The 16,445-nt window shown below is 42.0% G+C and overlaps 1 protein-coding gene across 1 annotated transcript in view; it reads left to right on the forward strand.

Moving 5' to 3' along the window:
- Positions 1–14,152, forward strand: part of LCA5L (lebercilin LCA5 like) — a 43,838-nt gene extending 29,686 nt beyond the window's left edge. Inside the window, 6 exon segments of the mRNA XM_017880695.1 lie at positions 7,806–7,827; positions 7,830–7,853; positions 7,856–7,888; positions 9,236–9,339; positions 9,840–9,957; positions 13,268–14,152. Of these exon segments, the coding sequence (XP_017736184.1) occupies positions 7,806–7,827; positions 7,830–7,853; positions 7,856–7,888; positions 9,236–9,339; positions 9,840–9,957; positions 13,268–13,998 (1,032 nt within the window). The 3' untranslated portion in view covers positions 13,999–14,152.
- Positions 14,153–16,445: the final 2,293 nt, after the last annotated feature.

Genomic DNA, 16,445 nt, shown 5'->3' on the forward strand with positions numbered 1-16,445 from the left:
AATGAGAAAGCCTTGAAGAAGTTATAGCATACTCAAAATGAGAGAACTTGTGCAGGAGAGAAAAAACTATGAATGTAAGAAATGTGGGAAATTCTTTCATGAAAAAGCATGCCTTACTCAACATCAGAGAGCCCACACAACAGGAAAACCCAGCGAGTGTAATGATAGTGAAAGAGTCTTAAAGAAGGAATCTTGCCTCACTCCCAATCAGAGAATTAAAACAAGAGAGAAAAACTGTAAAGATAATAAATGTGAGAAACCTTTCTTTGAAAAGTTGAAACACACTCAACATCAGAGAAGGCACTCGGGGAAAAAAACCAATGGGTGTAATGAAAGTGGGGGTGCCTCAAGTAGGAAGTCACAACTTACACAAAGCCAGAGAGCTCACAAAAAAGAGAAAACCTGTGACTGTAATAAAGGTGGAGAAAGCTTCCATAAGAAAACAGATCTCAGACAGCATCAGAGCACACACACAGGAAAAAAAAAAAAACACTATGAATGTAATGAATGTGAAAAATCCTTCTTTGTGAAGTCCAACTGCACTGAACATCAGAGAACTCACACAGGAGAAAAACCATATAAATGTAATGAATGTGGAAAGTCCTTCTGCCAAAAATCAGCCTTCTCAGTACATCAGAGAATTCACATGGGAGCGAAACCATATAAAAGTAATGAATGTGGGAAAACCTTCTGTGTGAAATCAAACCTTACTCAACATTGAAGGACTCACACAGGTGAGAAACCCTATAAATGTAATGAGTGCTGGAGATCTTTCTGTGGGAAATCCAACCTTGTCGTGCATCAGGGAACTCATACAGGAGAAAAACCCTACAGATGTCCTGAGTGTGGGAAAACCTTCTATGAAAAGTCAGCCCTCACAAAATATGAGCTAAATCACACAGGGGAAAACCCCTATGAGTGTAATAAATGTAGAAAAACCTTCAGCCAGAGGTCCTCCCTCACCAGACATCAAAGGAAAATACACAAGAAGAAAACTCCCATCAATACCCTCCATGTGCGGAAGCCTGCATCTTCAAGCCAAATTTGTCAAACATCAGCAAAATCATAGGGCAGAAACCCTAAGGTGTTAATATATGTAGGAAAGTATTTATTTTTAGGTTATAATGAATAGGAATTAGAAAATTAGCATAGGAGTGAAACCACATGAATGCTTTGAACATGTGAAAGCTTTCAGCAAGTATTCAGAGCCGAGGAGGAAAAATTAATTTTAAGATATATGAATACAAAATATTCTTGTGCATAAAATATTTAAGTAGAAGTCATCTTTCTGATGTAATATCAGAGTAATTAAAGAAAAGATTAGAAAATGTCTTGTTCTTAATAGAATGTGAAACATGATCCTTTCATAAAACTATGAATTATTTAAGTCATTGACAATAGCGTTAAATATGTGTGAAGATTTCCTGAAGTATATTGGGCTATATATGATTACATAGGATATGAGTGTGCTGTATAACATAAATTATGTGTATGTTAGATTTACACATGGGAACCCACCACTGTCTCTGAATCACAACAATACAATATATTTTATAAGTGAAAATTGAACAGTCACACAACCTGTGGCCCAACAATTCCAATTCTAGATACATACCATAAAACAATAATTCTCAACTGGGTTTCCTAATGTGTGTTTGGAAATAAGTTGTTTTGATTGTCAACATGATTGATGTGCTACAGGCTGTTGGTAGATGGGAGGCCAGAGATGCTAACTTCCCTACAATGTATCAGTGAAAGGACAGGAAATAGTCTTATCCAGAATACCAGTAGTTTCACCGCAAAAAAAAAAAAAAAAAAAAAAAAAAAAAAAAAAAATATATATATATATATATATATAAAGAAGCTCCCCTGCACGAGTCCTCTGTTGCCCACTGCCATGTAAGAAGTCCCTTTGCTCTTCCTTTGTCTTCAACCATGATTGTGAGGCCTCCCCAGCCATGTGGAACTGTGAGTCCATTAAACCTCTGTCCTTTATAAATTACCTAGTCTCAGTTATGTCTTTATCAGCAGCCTGAAAACGGACTAATACAATCCTACTTAAGATAAAGGAAGCAACAGAAATATATCCACTTTTTTGCCTACATTTAAAAAAGAAACCAATAATAGAATAACAGCAGGAAAAAAGAGAATAGAGTAGAAGGGACAGCTCTAGAACCGAGATTTCTTTGTGGAACCATGTAAATCTTTCCATAAGTATGAAGCAGAATTAAATGTAAAAAAAAAATTAAAAAGCAGCTAGGCATGGTGGCTCATGCCTGTAATCCCAGCACTTTGGGAGGCCGAGGTGGGCGGATCACCTGAGGTCAGGAGTTCAAAACCAACCTGGCCAACATGGTGAAACCCCATCTCTACAAAAATACAAAAATAAAAAAATTAGCCAGGTGTGATGGCGCATTCCTGTAATCCCAGCTACTCGGGAAGCTGGGGCAGGAGAAACGCTTGAACCCGGGGGGCGGAGGTTGCAGTGAGCTGAGATCGTGCCATTGCCCTCCAGCCTGGGTGACAGAGCAAGACTGTCTCAAACATAACATAACATAACATAACATAACATAACATAACATAGCATAACATAACATAAAATAGCTATCCCTAAATATCCAAAGTAAAATGCAGAACCCAAATGTGTATACAGTTAGCCCTTTGTAACCGCAGGATGCAGAACCTGTGGACAGGGAACGCTGACTATATCCTATTGGTGGCACAAAGCCACAGAAGGAAGTCATTCCAAGCAACTTAAAACACATAATGTCATTGCATATGGCCAGTGAGATACACTGTAAGGACACAAATAACTTTACAAACAATCTGACACTGTTTAGTAATGATATTGTTGGTAATGATGGTGACGTTGTTTTGAGAATGTTGTGTATATCTTATGGGATACAGCTCCTGATAGATTATGGTGGTGTCATTGAGAACTGGGACTTGGGGGATGGACAAAAAAAAAGTACAGAAGAGTCAAATAAAAATCCTGTAGTCCTGATTTTGATCTGAAGTGAAAGTGTGCAACATTCTCAGAGTAACCAGGAGCAATGAATACCCCCAGCACCCAGATTATGGTCTGTAAGTTCCATATCCCACGAAAACAAACCAAGGCTCCCTAAAAAATTCTAAGTCTGGTACAGGAAATACATTAGATGGGCCTGGAACGTATTGTCATACAAAAGCAAGGAAGCTATGAAGGACCATTAGGGTAGTATCAAAAGGACTCAGGCCCATCTAGAAGAGGTTCTTACTGGCCAAAGATGGGGAAATTTGAGGATCAGTGAAGATAACTGCCCAGGTTAAAACTTATCAAATGAATCCACAGTTCATAATGATACTTAAAAAACTAAACGCCTCAGTGATGAGTCACTTGTGGAGGATACTAGGGAACAGCACGCTATTTTGAAGACTGGTCAGTAGAGGACAAGAGGCCAACATTTTTACCTTTCCTGTATGAACGACTCCTCAGAGTAACCAAATCATTTGTGAGGGGATAAGATCCTGCTTATAAAAGCATTCCACTCAATAATGAAGAAGGAATGACAGGATTAGAATATCACTATTTTGGAAACTCCTAATGAATTAATGGCTCTAATCAGTGATCATCAATGGTTCCTAGTATCACAAAAGAGATACGCGCTTCCTGACAGAGGTACACACCACCACCTACTCATGCCAAAGAACCCGAACCTAAACCTGGTTACACACTGGGCTCTACCTACCGATTGAAAAGCAGAGGGGAGAACATGCTCAGGATGGGATGCAGTCAGCAGTGTGAGACTGTGGGAAACTGCATTACAGATACCCCCATTTCTACGATTAAGTAGCAAAGCAGAAAAAATAAGAGGTGAGAGTGAGAACCTATAGATTAAAAGACAGTAAGAGATATATTAATCAGTCACAGTGTTTTGAACCTTGTTTAGATTCTAATTCAAACCTTTTAAAAATGATAGAAAATGGGGAAAATGTTAAACAAACTGGATATTTGGTTATGTGAAGGAATTATTGATTGGGGGAAGTGGAATGAAGACACTGCAGTTAGGTTTTAAAAGGGATACCCTTGTTTGCTAAAGATACTGAAATAAGTTATTAGAGGGCTAGATTTGCTTCAAATAAGCCTGGGCTGGGGAGTGGGGCCAGAGAGAGTGGGAAACAGGAGATTGAGCTGTTCATTAGTGAAGCCGGGGCATGGGCTCATGGAGGTTGACTGTACTATTCTACTTTTTATACATATATATATTTTAATTTGTATAATAAAGTTTCAAAGGGAAAATGTTTTGAGATTACATATTTTGTGCATTTTAAAAGAGTAGAAATGGCTAGATCAAGAAGGTGGCCCGAACACATGCTTTTGTCCCTCCCTGCCAAAGCCCCATGGAAATGACAGAAAATGTATTTTTAAAATAACGCTCCAAGCCAGGCATGGTGGCTTACACCACTTTTTGGGAAGTTGAGGCAGAAGGATCTTTTGAGCCCAAGAAGTCAAGACCAGCCAAGGCAACAGAACAAAGCCTGTCTCTACAAAAGAATTTAGAAATTATCTGGGCATGGTGACACACACCTGTAATCCCAGCTACTCCAGAGGCTGAGGCAGGAGGATCTCTTGAGCCCAGGAGTTGGAGGCTTTAGTGATGGCACCACTGCACCCCAGCCTGGGCAACAGAGAGAGACTCTTGTCTCTAAAAATAAATAAAATAATCCAGAATCCCAGAAAGGATACCAAAACTACCAGATCTAACAAAGAATTTCTAGAAGATAAAAAAGGGGTTTTTCTTTTTTTTTAGATTAATGAAACCAAACATAGACAATCACAAACTAAAATATGCACAGACACACACACACACACACACACACAGAGAGAGAGAGAGACAGAGACAGAGAGACAGAGAGACAGAGACAGAGAGAGAGAACCGGACAGATGCAATACTACCTTTTATGACCTAGCCTTGGCAGTCACACAGCATCACTTCTGCAGTGACAAGGTGGTCCTAGGCAGTTCAAGCAGTGAACTCCACCTCTTGGTAGGGTGTCACAAGGTCCTTGAAGAGCATATGGGACTAGAAATCTTGTTGTGGGAATTCTAGGAAAATACAGTCTGCCACATTAACGAAAGTCATTGTTTGAGCTTGGAAGAGTCTGGTCCCAAAGGTCAAAAGTTCTGTTTCTTTACTTTGAAACTCATTTTCAAAGTCATCCCACACCGAGGTCTAGGCCCACTTCTGGAGTATGAGCCGAAGTAAGAAGAGGGATGTCAGCCTTCCACAGCTCCCACATGAGGTACTGCCACCCATCTTATACCCAGGCTACAGTCACACTCCTGCATTAAGACATTGCTTTCTATCTAAGTTCTGCAAGCCATCAACGCTGACCTTAATATGATTCCACACCATGACCCAACTTCCCCTTTAACTCTTACTTGATACCCTTTGTGCTTGCGGGGAGTCTCTGCGCTGAGTACTCCACGAGCATTCCATGAACATTCCCAGCCACGGACTGTCTTCTTGTTTGCCTTGACTGATTGAACCCAACGACACAAGTCTCCCGGGTTGTGTTCCAGCCTGCTGTGTTAGACTTCTGGCCCAGCTCTGTCATGGTGCCCAACCTGAAGCTCTGGTCCAAGCCTCAAGGAGGACTATCCTCCAGGTTGCTTCCATTTGACCCCCGCCACCCCTGTGGCAGCCCCTTGTTGTTCTGTCCTTGCTCTGCCTCCTTCCTGCTCTCTGTTGCTGACCTCCAAGTGTCCAAATCAAAAGGTAGAACTGAATTTTTCAGGTAACCAAAATTTGTCCCTGTAAATATGAAAATGTTTCTTAACCAGTATGGATGAAAAACCATTCTAAAATGTTTTACACAGTATCCTTCATCTGAAAGCTATTATCCAGAATATACCTGATCAACTTTTCATGGTGATGAACTGTCAGCATTTACTGTTCTTTTGGCTAAGTGTTACCACAATAAGAAAAGAAAGATGAACTGTTAACATTTTTGCCTCCAGAAACTTAAATTCTAGAAAAGATCAATATTCTCATGGTTTATCCCTTTGTGTACCTCCCTTTTATGATTCAAATGAGTAGAAAATCTACACTGTACAATTTAGGTACAAAAAATATGTCATGTTCTTTATTTTCTGTAACTGAGCCATACTTCCTTATGAGCCCCAGTCCCACAAATTAGGGATGAGGGTGGCAGTTGGACAAGGAGAAATGGATACAAGCTCGTCACAGTCTCTTCTAACTCCAAACAGTCTTATGCTAGGTTGTCTCTTAGACTTGCAGACTTTTTCCTCATCCCTATCTTCTGTCTCAGTGGAGATGGCATCCTGGGCATGAGAGAAAACATATGTGTACTCTTGGTGGAGTGGAAAAGAAGCCTCTGGTCTGTGTTCTACCCTCTGGCCCCTCTCTAGACCTGGTTCTCCTGATGAGTGACTGGTCTTAAATTCCCAGGACCCTGTCTGATGTGTACTGAATGTGGCTGCTAAAACTCCTGGCCTCTTCTCAGTCTGGTCAAATAAATCCTGGTGATCTTCCCTTGCTGACTGTTGATGCAAATGCTCTGAGAGGCATCCTCCATCTGATCTCTGGCTAGATTCTCTATCGCAAAGCCTGTGCTATGGGAGCACCTGGACCTGTAACCTTAAGGACTCCAGAGCAGGTGCAGCTCCCTCCACAGGTCCCATTGGTTGCACAGGAAAGGGAAGCACAGTCTCTGGCCTGGAGACAGTATTTAGCCCTTTCTGACTTACCCCTTGGGCAATACCATGTTACTTTAGCTCCATGATGAATGGGGCAGGGAGGCGCTTTTTAAGGGGCTTGCAATTTTCCTGGACCACACTGAGCCTCTTGCACTGAGACTTTCCCAAACTGCAGAGATGTTACTTACCCCCGAATATCCCTTGGCCCATAGATTTGACCCTAAGGAGCACAAGGAGACGAGTGCTCGCTCTCTCTCGCTCTCTCTCTCTCTCTCCCCCCCCACCTCTGTGTGTGTGTGTGCGTGTGTGTGCACATGCACGTCTGTCACACTCTGACATCCCTGGGTTCCTTCCTCCTTACTTCATATATGCCCACCTCTCTTAACCATGGTTACTAAAATTCAATGGTCATGAGACCAAAGCCTTTCTTGCCTCCTGGTGTACATATGAGAAGGAGCATTTGATATTTAATAAAAACCCTTTTTTTGTTCCTCAACAAGTTAAGGTTTCAAAACATCTGTTTTGCCAAGACTCCAAAAAGTCAGTATTGAAATTTAAAATGGAATAATGATACCCTTGTTCTAGGCTTTCCCCCCACTGCCCTTGTCTCGATGTAGCCCTGTCTCATAGAACTTTCTATTAGATGGCGGAAATGTTCACCTGTGCCGTCCAACACTGTAGTCACTAGTCACACGCAGCTGCTGACCACTTATTGGAAATACAAATAGTGTGGCTGACGACCTAAATTTTAATTTAATTTAATTTAAATGAAATCACAACATATAGCTAGTGGCTACTGAAGGGCACAGTACAGAAGAGTATTTCATAAACTTCAAGGTCCACAGGACAGAAGGAAAACAGTGGACAAGCTTACCTGCAAGGCTCTTCAAAAATACTGTCCCAATTACAATAATGTGTCACTTTGTTTAAAAAGCTAGTACTTTTGATGTCAAGAATGGTATGGGATGATATGGCCTATTTCTGTTTCTTCTAAGATCTATCGATTTTATTCAAAGGATATTGAGCTCATTTAAATTGTTTTTAAAAGAAATCAGGGTTGACAAAAGCAAACATTTATAGAAAATTGGTTTTGTGGTTCTTTTAGGAAAAGGATCGTGAGCTTGAAATTAAAACATCTATAGTCATCGAATACTTAAAATTTACACGACACAGAGGACTATCCAAAAGGTATGTTTTAATTACTTTTGCTCAAAATCTATTTTTAAGTATCTAGTCAGATTGTCCTAATTTATGTAGCCAAAATAATGGATATTTTCAAAAATCACTTCATTAGGCATTAAAATACATTTTGTGATTCTAGAAGAATAATGAGACTGAGATGATGAGATGGCTAGAAAGGAAGAGAAATGCTTTCCTGTTCTCCCACCCTCAGCACAGCCCTTTATGTCCTTTCTTCAGGTGGAGCAAGAGGATAACTTCAGCCTGAAGCAAAATGTCTGGCAAAAAGGGAACTTTCTATGTGTATCTGTTAGCCAGTGTATGGCTTTTCAAAATGAACTTTATTGGGGTATACTTTACCTCAATAAAATGCATCCATTTTAAGTGTGTACGCAGCTCAGTGGGTTTTGACAGATGCTTATACCGATGGAGCCACCACCCTAATCAAGATAGTGAATATTTCCACCTCCCCAGGAAGCTTCCCCGTGTCCCTGCAGTCAGTAGTCCCCTACCTCACCCGGCAACCACTGACTTTCCTCTGGTCACAATAGCTTAGTTTGCCTGTTCTAGAACTTCGCGTAAGGGGACTCCCACAGCATGAACTCTTTTGTATCTGGCTCCTTTTGTTCAGCATAATGTTTTTGAGATTCGTCTCTACTGATGCCACTATCATTAGTGTATACTTCTCATTGGTGAAGAGTCTTCTTTCCTTCAAGACCACATGCACTGCTTTCCCCCCAAGATCTCCCAGCAACAGATTCGCCTCAGAAGTAGCATAGGAATACTCAGCCCTGTTTTATTAGAAGAAGTAGCTACATGTTTACTTCCAGATGCAACAACCTCAAATTTCCTTGCCTGCCTTTGTTTGCTTCTGGCTTATAATCTAGAATAATAGAGACGATGAATCAACCACAGGGGTGTTTAAAAGATATAATTTCCTTCACTTTTCAGGGCAAGTGCAGTCTAGACTTAGTGGTCATGTGCTTTAGCACAGACAGTCTAACCACTGATAATCAAGAGCTCTGCCACAGGATGGCTCGGTGGCCTGGCCTCTCACAATTACACGTCTACCTTGTTGAATCCCATCCACAAAGGACAGCCTTGTCCTCCAACAACAACACTGTCTTATCCTAACACCTACCTGTTTTGTACTCTAACACTGTGGGGCCCAAAGTAAGACAAAGCAAGGGCCCTGAAGGGAAAAACAGGAAACTTAGCAAATGCTATATATAGAGAGAATATTTAGAAAATAGTCTACTTTATTATTACATTGCATTAATGTTATTTTATATTTAAAATCAATATTGCATCCAAATGTAAAATATGTCTCTTACATATAATCTACCTGTTCTATAGCTTCTTCAACAAAATCAGTCCAAGCAGACAGAAAAAGTTTGCCATTCACAAGTATAAGACACCAGGGAACCCAAAAATCAGATGTTCCACCTTTGACAACTAAGGTACAGCAAACTTGGAATCTTGCAGTGTCTAATTAAACTTCTTTTTTTTTTTTTTTTTGAGACGGAGTCTCGCTCTGTCGCCCAGGCTGGAGTGCAGTGGTCGGATCTCAGCTCACTGCAAGCTCCGCCTCCCGGGTTCACGCCATTCTCCCGCCTCAGCCTCCCGAGTAGCTGGGACTACAGGCGCCCGCCACCTCGCCCGGCTAGTTTTTTTTTTTGTATTTTTTTTTTAGTAGAGACGGGGTTTCACCGTGTTAGCCAGGATGGTCTCGATCTCCTGACCTCGTGATCCGCCCGTCTCGGCCTCCCAAAGTGCTGGGATTACAGGCTTGAGCCACCGCGCCCGGCCGCAGTGTCTAATTAAACATGTCTTAACAAAAATAAATTAGGCTACAGTCACTTGTTCTATGTGAAAAGTATTTGTAATCGTTAGACTAAAATGCAATTTAAAGTTATCTAGACCGGCCAAAATGTGTTTTTGCTGCTTTTCTAAATCATAGGGTAAAAAGGCAACAGGAAACATGGATTGTAAAGAAAAATCAACTGAAATAAATCGTGAAATTCCTCATTGTGTCAATAAACTACCAAAGCAAGAGGATTCTAAGACAAAATATGAAGGTAATTTTAACAACTTTTTAAAGTCTGTCTTATTGGATTTTTTTTATTGTGAATTACTATATGTGTATATAAAGCACACATAGAACAGCTGGGCACGGTGGCTCAGGCCTGTAATCCCAGCACTTTGGGAGGCCGAGGTGGGCGGATCACCTGAGGTCAAGAGTTTGAGACAAGCCTGGCCAACATGGTGAAACCCTGTCTCTACTAAAAATGCAAAAATTAACTGGACATGGTGGTGCGCACCTGTAATCCCAGCTACTCAGGAGGCTGAGGCAGGAAAATCACTTGGACCCAGGAGGCAGAGGTTGCAGTGAGCCGAGATCATGCCACTGCACTGGGCAACAGAGTGAGACTCCATCTCAAAAAAAAAAAAACACACATCATAAAACAGTTTCCAGAATTATAATAAAAGGAACACCTGTGTACCCAGTACCCTGCTTAAGAAACAGTACATGAGTGCTCCTTGGAACACCCATGGGCCCTTCACAATCATATTCCCTCACCCTGCCCACCAGAAACAACCACCATCTTGGGTTTTAGGCCAGTCATTCCCTTGCTTTCCCTCACAGCTCCCTGGCTTTATATATAGCTATATTTGTCTGCTTGGGATGCCATAAGAAAATACCATAGACTGCTGGCTTAAACAACATTTATTTATTTTCTCCTGGTTCTGGAGGCTGGGAAGTCCAAGATCAAGGTTCTAGCCCTTTGGCTTCTGGTTGAGGCTCTCTTCCTGGCTTTAGATGCCCCACTTCTCACTATGTCTTCATGTGGCCTTTCCTTAGTGCTTGCACAAGGAGGGTCAGGGAGAGAGCACCAGTGCTCCAGTGTTTCTTTTTATAAGGACACTAATTCCATCATGAAGGCCCCAACCTTGTGATCTCATTTAACCTTAATTACTTCCTTAAAGACCCAGTCTCCAAATATAGCCATACTGGGGGGTTAGGGTTTCAACATATGAAATTTGGGAGGGAGATACACAAACATTCATTTCATGATAGTATCCTTAAATAATATATTCAGCTTTGGAAAACTGAGTAGCAAATTATTCAAATCCAGCTGAGCAAAGGGCAATATTGCCACTTTGAATAAAGACTTCCAGGAAAAGGACTCCAGCTTCAGCTGCCCTGAATGTACAAGGGCCCAGTCAGTGGGTGAGGTCATGAATCATCCTGGGATCTGGCAGGGCTTTTCTGGGCAGGCCCAAGAGAGCTAGGGCCGAGAGAACGGGCTGCTCAAAATTTCTTATTCTAAGATCACCAAAGCTCACCTCCAGCTCTTGGGAGTAGGTGGAAACAAACTGCTTCTGTGGGGTGCAAGGAGAGTCCTCAGCTGGCCCAGGCTGCAGGGTTTGATAGAGAGCACACCACTTCATTAGCCATGGGCAAGACAGGCCAAGGCCCTGGCTCACCTGGTGTTTGGTACCTGGAGGTCTACTGGAGTGGGGATCCCAGTCTGTCTCCTCATGTCTGGTGTGCAGCTAGCATCCTGGGATTGCCCTTCATAATTTCCTGCAGGTTCCTGTCACTCCCCTTCTCTACTGGATCTTCTCTTTCCTAAGCCAAGTCCTCCTCTTTCTTGGTAAATTACATCATGTTTTAAAGAGTGCAACCTTCACAAGCTTCTTGTAAATGGGTGCGGGTAAGGTAAATTGGTATACCTCTCATCTGGAAGTATCATTATTCTGCCCTTACACTTGATTCATAATTGCCTAGATAGGAAACTCTAAGTTGGGGGTCATTTTCCTTTGGAATTTTGAAGGTGTGGCTCATTGTTTTATGTTACATCACCACTCACGGGAGATCTGGGTGCAGTCCCACAAGGCTGGGCAAGAGCAACTTCTGAGGAAAGAACATGCATGATGAATGAGTCCCAGAGTTTACTCAGGGCTGCAAATCAGACGTGTTCCCTCAGGCGGCATGGAGAGCCCTTGTTGAACACATTGGGCATTCATTCAGTAGAGGACCAAGAAGGGCCTCACCTTAGTTGTGAGGCCAAATAATGTTTAAACAACACAGTAGTTTGACAGAACTCACCCATAAAGCCACTCTCTCTGTTGCAGTTTGGTGGAAACTGATCATCAGTTGCAATTGCACTGTGGTCAACGGTGTGTTTAAGTTTTCCGCTTATTTTTCAGTCCATTGTCCTAATTCATATTGTCCTAGAAAGTGTATCCATTCATTTGACAAATACTTTGTGCGCATACACTATGTGTCAGACACTGTTCTAGGCATTAGGGAGACAGCAGGAAGCAAATGCAAAACCCTGCCCTCATGTGCTTATATTCTAGTATGGGAACATCTTTCCCCATCAGTTCACATGGATCCAGCTCATTGTCTATAATAACTGCCTGGAATTCCACAGACTGCACATGCCATACCTTATTTAACCATGATTCCTTCGGCAGATGTTTAGGAGGTTTTAGTGATACTAAACCATGCTGCAGTGAACACCGTTGCACTTATCTTTGTCTATTTTTTGTAGGTTTGTTCTAAGAAGTTGTTGGGTCTAAGAGTATATTCACTTAAAATGTTGATTGATACTGCCAAATTGCCATCCAAAAACGCTGTGCCAATAACACACCCACCAGTGGGGACCAAACATTCCCGTTGCCCCATCTTCTCACCAGCTCTAGAAATTATTTGCCGATTGGATGGATGAAAAATGTTCTCCATTGTTTTGTTTTGCTTTGTTTTGTTTTGTTTTGTAACAGCTCTGCTCTGTTGCCCAAGCTGGCATGCAGTGGCACAATCACGGCTCACTGCAGTCTTGTCCTCCTGGGCTGAAGTGATCCTCCCACCTTAGCCTCCTCAGTAGCCAGGACTACCAGCATGCACCACCACGCCCAGCTAATTTTTGTATTTTTTTGTAGAGATGGGGTTTCGCTATGTTGCCCAGGCTGGTCTCAGACTCTTGGGCTCAAGCAATCCTCCTGCTTCAGCCTCCCAAAGTGCTGGAATTACAGGTGTGAGCCACTGCACCCAGCCATCACTGTTTTAACTGGCACTACATCCAGTTAGTAATGTTGAACGTCTATTAATAACCTTATTGGCAAATTTTATTTCTTCTTCAATGAATGTCATTTTTCTTTTGGTTTCATAATTCCCATTTGCAAATTCTAAGAAACTATAACATAACACATTTGTTAATAGCACCCTTCTCTGTAACCTATTGTCTATGCATCTATTTTCTTACCTTTTCTGTTCAATGTGCTTGTGAGGTGGTGCAAATAAGTGTCCTAGACATGCCATCCTGAAATAGAGATCCATTCATTTTAAACAGCACTAAATTGCCTATTTTTCTAATACAGATTTATCAAGGGAAGAGAAACATTTAGAAGTGCAAGTACTGCTGGAGAATACTGGAAGACAAAAAGACAAAAAAGAAGACCAAGAAAAGAAAACCATTTTTGTGAAAGAAGAACAAGAATTACCACCAAAAATAATTGAAGTTATTCATCCTGAAAGAGAAAGCACTCAAGAAGATGTTCTAGTAAGAGAAAAGTTTAAAAGAAGCATGCAGAGAAATGGCATGGATGACACACCTGACAAATGCACTGCTCCCTACACGAAAGGCCCCCTCAGACAAAGAAGGCATTACTCATTCACAGAAGCAACTGAAAATCTGCATCACGGGCTTCCTGCTTCAGGTGGGCCAGCCAATGCCGGCAACACGAGGTACAGTCATAGTACAAGCAAGCATCTCAGTAACAGAGAGGAAATGCAGCTAGAGCATTCTGACAGTGGGTATGAGCCCTCATTTGGCAAGTCTTCCAGAATAAAAGTGAAGGATACAACTTTCAGAGATAAGAAAAGCAGTCTCATGGAAGAACTCTTTGGATCAGGGAACGTGTTGAAAACTGACCAATCAAGTCCTGGTGTTGCAAAAGGCTCAGAGGAGCCTTTGCAAAGTAAGGAGTCACATCCCCTGCCTCCCAGTCAGGCCTCCGCCAGCAATGCTTTCGGAGACTCTAAAGTAACCATGGTAAATTCTATTAAGCCATCGTCACCTACAGAAGGAAAAAGAAAAATAATTATTTAAATATAATCAATATCCTAATGCATTCTGGTTTGATATAATGCTACTTATGTGCCTTGCATCTTATTTTTGAAATGTGTGAGAGAGGGAGTGTATGTGTGTGTGTCTTTTAGTACTTAATTGACTTTCAATAATTAAATTTTTGTTTTATTGCTAATCTAGTAAAAAATCTATTTTGTATTAGCCAATGATAACACTTCAAATTTACATCTTTACAACTGAAACATCCAATATCTTCTGGGAGACTGGTTTACTATATGGTTTTAGTATTCTGTGGGACTCCATAGCTAGTAACTCTTAGTCAACTCAAAACATATGCATCTCATACACAACAAAATTTATCAGCAATAGAGTTGAATTATAACTTAAAAACATGGAAGCAGGCCAGATGCAGTGGTTCACGTCTGTGATGCCAGCATTTTGGGAGGCCAAGGTAGGAGGATCACTTGAGTCCAGGAGTTTAAGACCAGCCTGGGCAACATGGCACAACCCCGTCTCTACAAAAATTACAACAATTAGCCAGGTGTGGTGGTGTGTGCCTGTAGTCCCAGGTACTTGGGAGGCTGAGGTCAAAGAATCACTTGAGCCCAGGTCAAGGCTTCAGTGAGATATGATCGTGCCACTGCACTCCAGCTTGGGCAATCGGAGTGAGGCCGTGTCTCAAAAAATAAAAACAAAATGTAGCAGCAGCTTTGAAAGGGAACAATATGATCAAAAGACTCTTTTTACTAAAACAAAAAAAAATTGGCTGGGTGCCGTGGCTCACACCAGTAATCCCAACACTTTGGGAGGCCGAGGTCAGTGGATCACCTGAGGTCGGGAGTTTGAGACCAGCCTGGCCAACATGGTGAAACCCTGTCTCTACTAAAAATACAAAATATTAGCCAGGTGTGGTAGCACATGCCTGTAATGGCAGCTTCCCAGGAGGCTGAGGCAGGAGAATCACTGGAACCCGAGAGGCAGAGGCTGTAGTGAGCCAAATAACACCCACCACTGCACCCTAGCCTGGGTGACAGAGCAAGACTCTACCTCAGAGAAAAAAAAAATACAGATATGTATCTGTGTGTATGATATATATGTATATATATATATATGTGTGTGTGTATATATGTGTGTGTGTGTGTGTATATATAGTGATTACCAAGCTTAGTTTTATGATTTTTTTTTTTTTTTTTTTTTTTTTGAGACAGAGTCTTGCTGTGTCACCCAGGCTGGAATGTAGTGATAACAATCTTGGCTCACTGCAACCTCCACCCCCCGGGGTTCAAGCGATTCTCGTGTCTCAGCCTCTTGAGTGGCTGGGATTACAGGTGTGCACCACCACCCCCGGCAAATTTTTGTATTTTTATTAGAGACTAAAAATGGTTTTGCCATGTTAGCCAGGCTGGTCTTGAACTCCTGACCTCAGGTGATCCACCTACCTCAGCCTCCCAAAGTGCTGGGAATGACAGGTGTGAGCCACCGTGCCCAGCCATGACAATCATTTTTTAGTTTCTCTTATTCAGCTAACCTGGGTATCCAACGTCCTGCCTTTGTGGGTGATGCTTTCCTTGTGTACACCTGAGATCCAGTATCATTTATTGAGATTTGTTGCATACCTCTACGTTGACCATTTTTCTGTTAATCTTTTTCTAAAAACCGTAAGAGTGCCATGGCCCTGCTGGTGTTTATTCAAGATAGCTGCTCAGTCCTAACTAATATATTTACTAAACTTAGGATATTTTAAATTAGGACTATAAAAAGGAGGCTCTACTCCCAGCCCCACTTTATTTAGCTTACCTTCATTTAGTTATAAGGGGACTTGTTTTATAATCTAGACTATACTATTTCCTTTCCAATGATGTTTATGGGTTGGTGTGTAATATTAACTGCAATGGCAGCTACCTAGGAGGTTGAGGCAGGAGAATCACTTGAACCTGGAAGGTGGAGGTTGCAGTGAGCCAGGATCATGCCACTGCACTCCAGCCTGGGTGACAGAGCAAGACCGTGTCTCAAAAGATATAAAAATAAATATATAGCCGGGCACGGTAGCTCACGCCTGTAATCCCAGCACTTTGGGAGGCTGAGGCAGGCAGATCACCTGAGGTCGGGAGTTCAAGACCAGCCTGACCAACATGGTGAAACCCTGTCTCTACTAAAAATACAAAAATTAGCCATGCGTAGTGGCCAGCACCTGTAGTCCCAGCTACACGGGAGACTGAGGCAGGAGAATTGCTTGAACCTGGGAGGTGAAGGTTGCAGTGAGCCGAGATTGCACCACTGCACTCCAGCCTGGGCAACAGAGTAAGACTCCATCTCAAAAAATAATAATAATAAAAATAAGAATAAAAATAGTAGACCAGGCATGGTGGCTCACGCCTGTAATCCCAGCACTTCGGGAGGCCGAGGCGGGTGGATCACGAGGTCAGGAGATCAAGACCATCCTGGCGAACACGGTGAAACCTGTCTCT

The sequence above is a fragment of the Rhinopithecus bieti genome, unplaced genomic scaffold (assembly GCF_001698545.2).
Source record: "Rhinopithecus bieti isolate Rb0 unplaced genomic scaffold, ASM169854v2 scaffold_12151, whole genome shotgun sequence".
NCBI lineage: Eukaryota > Metazoa > Chordata > Mammalia > Primates > Cercopithecidae > Rhinopithecus > Rhinopithecus bieti.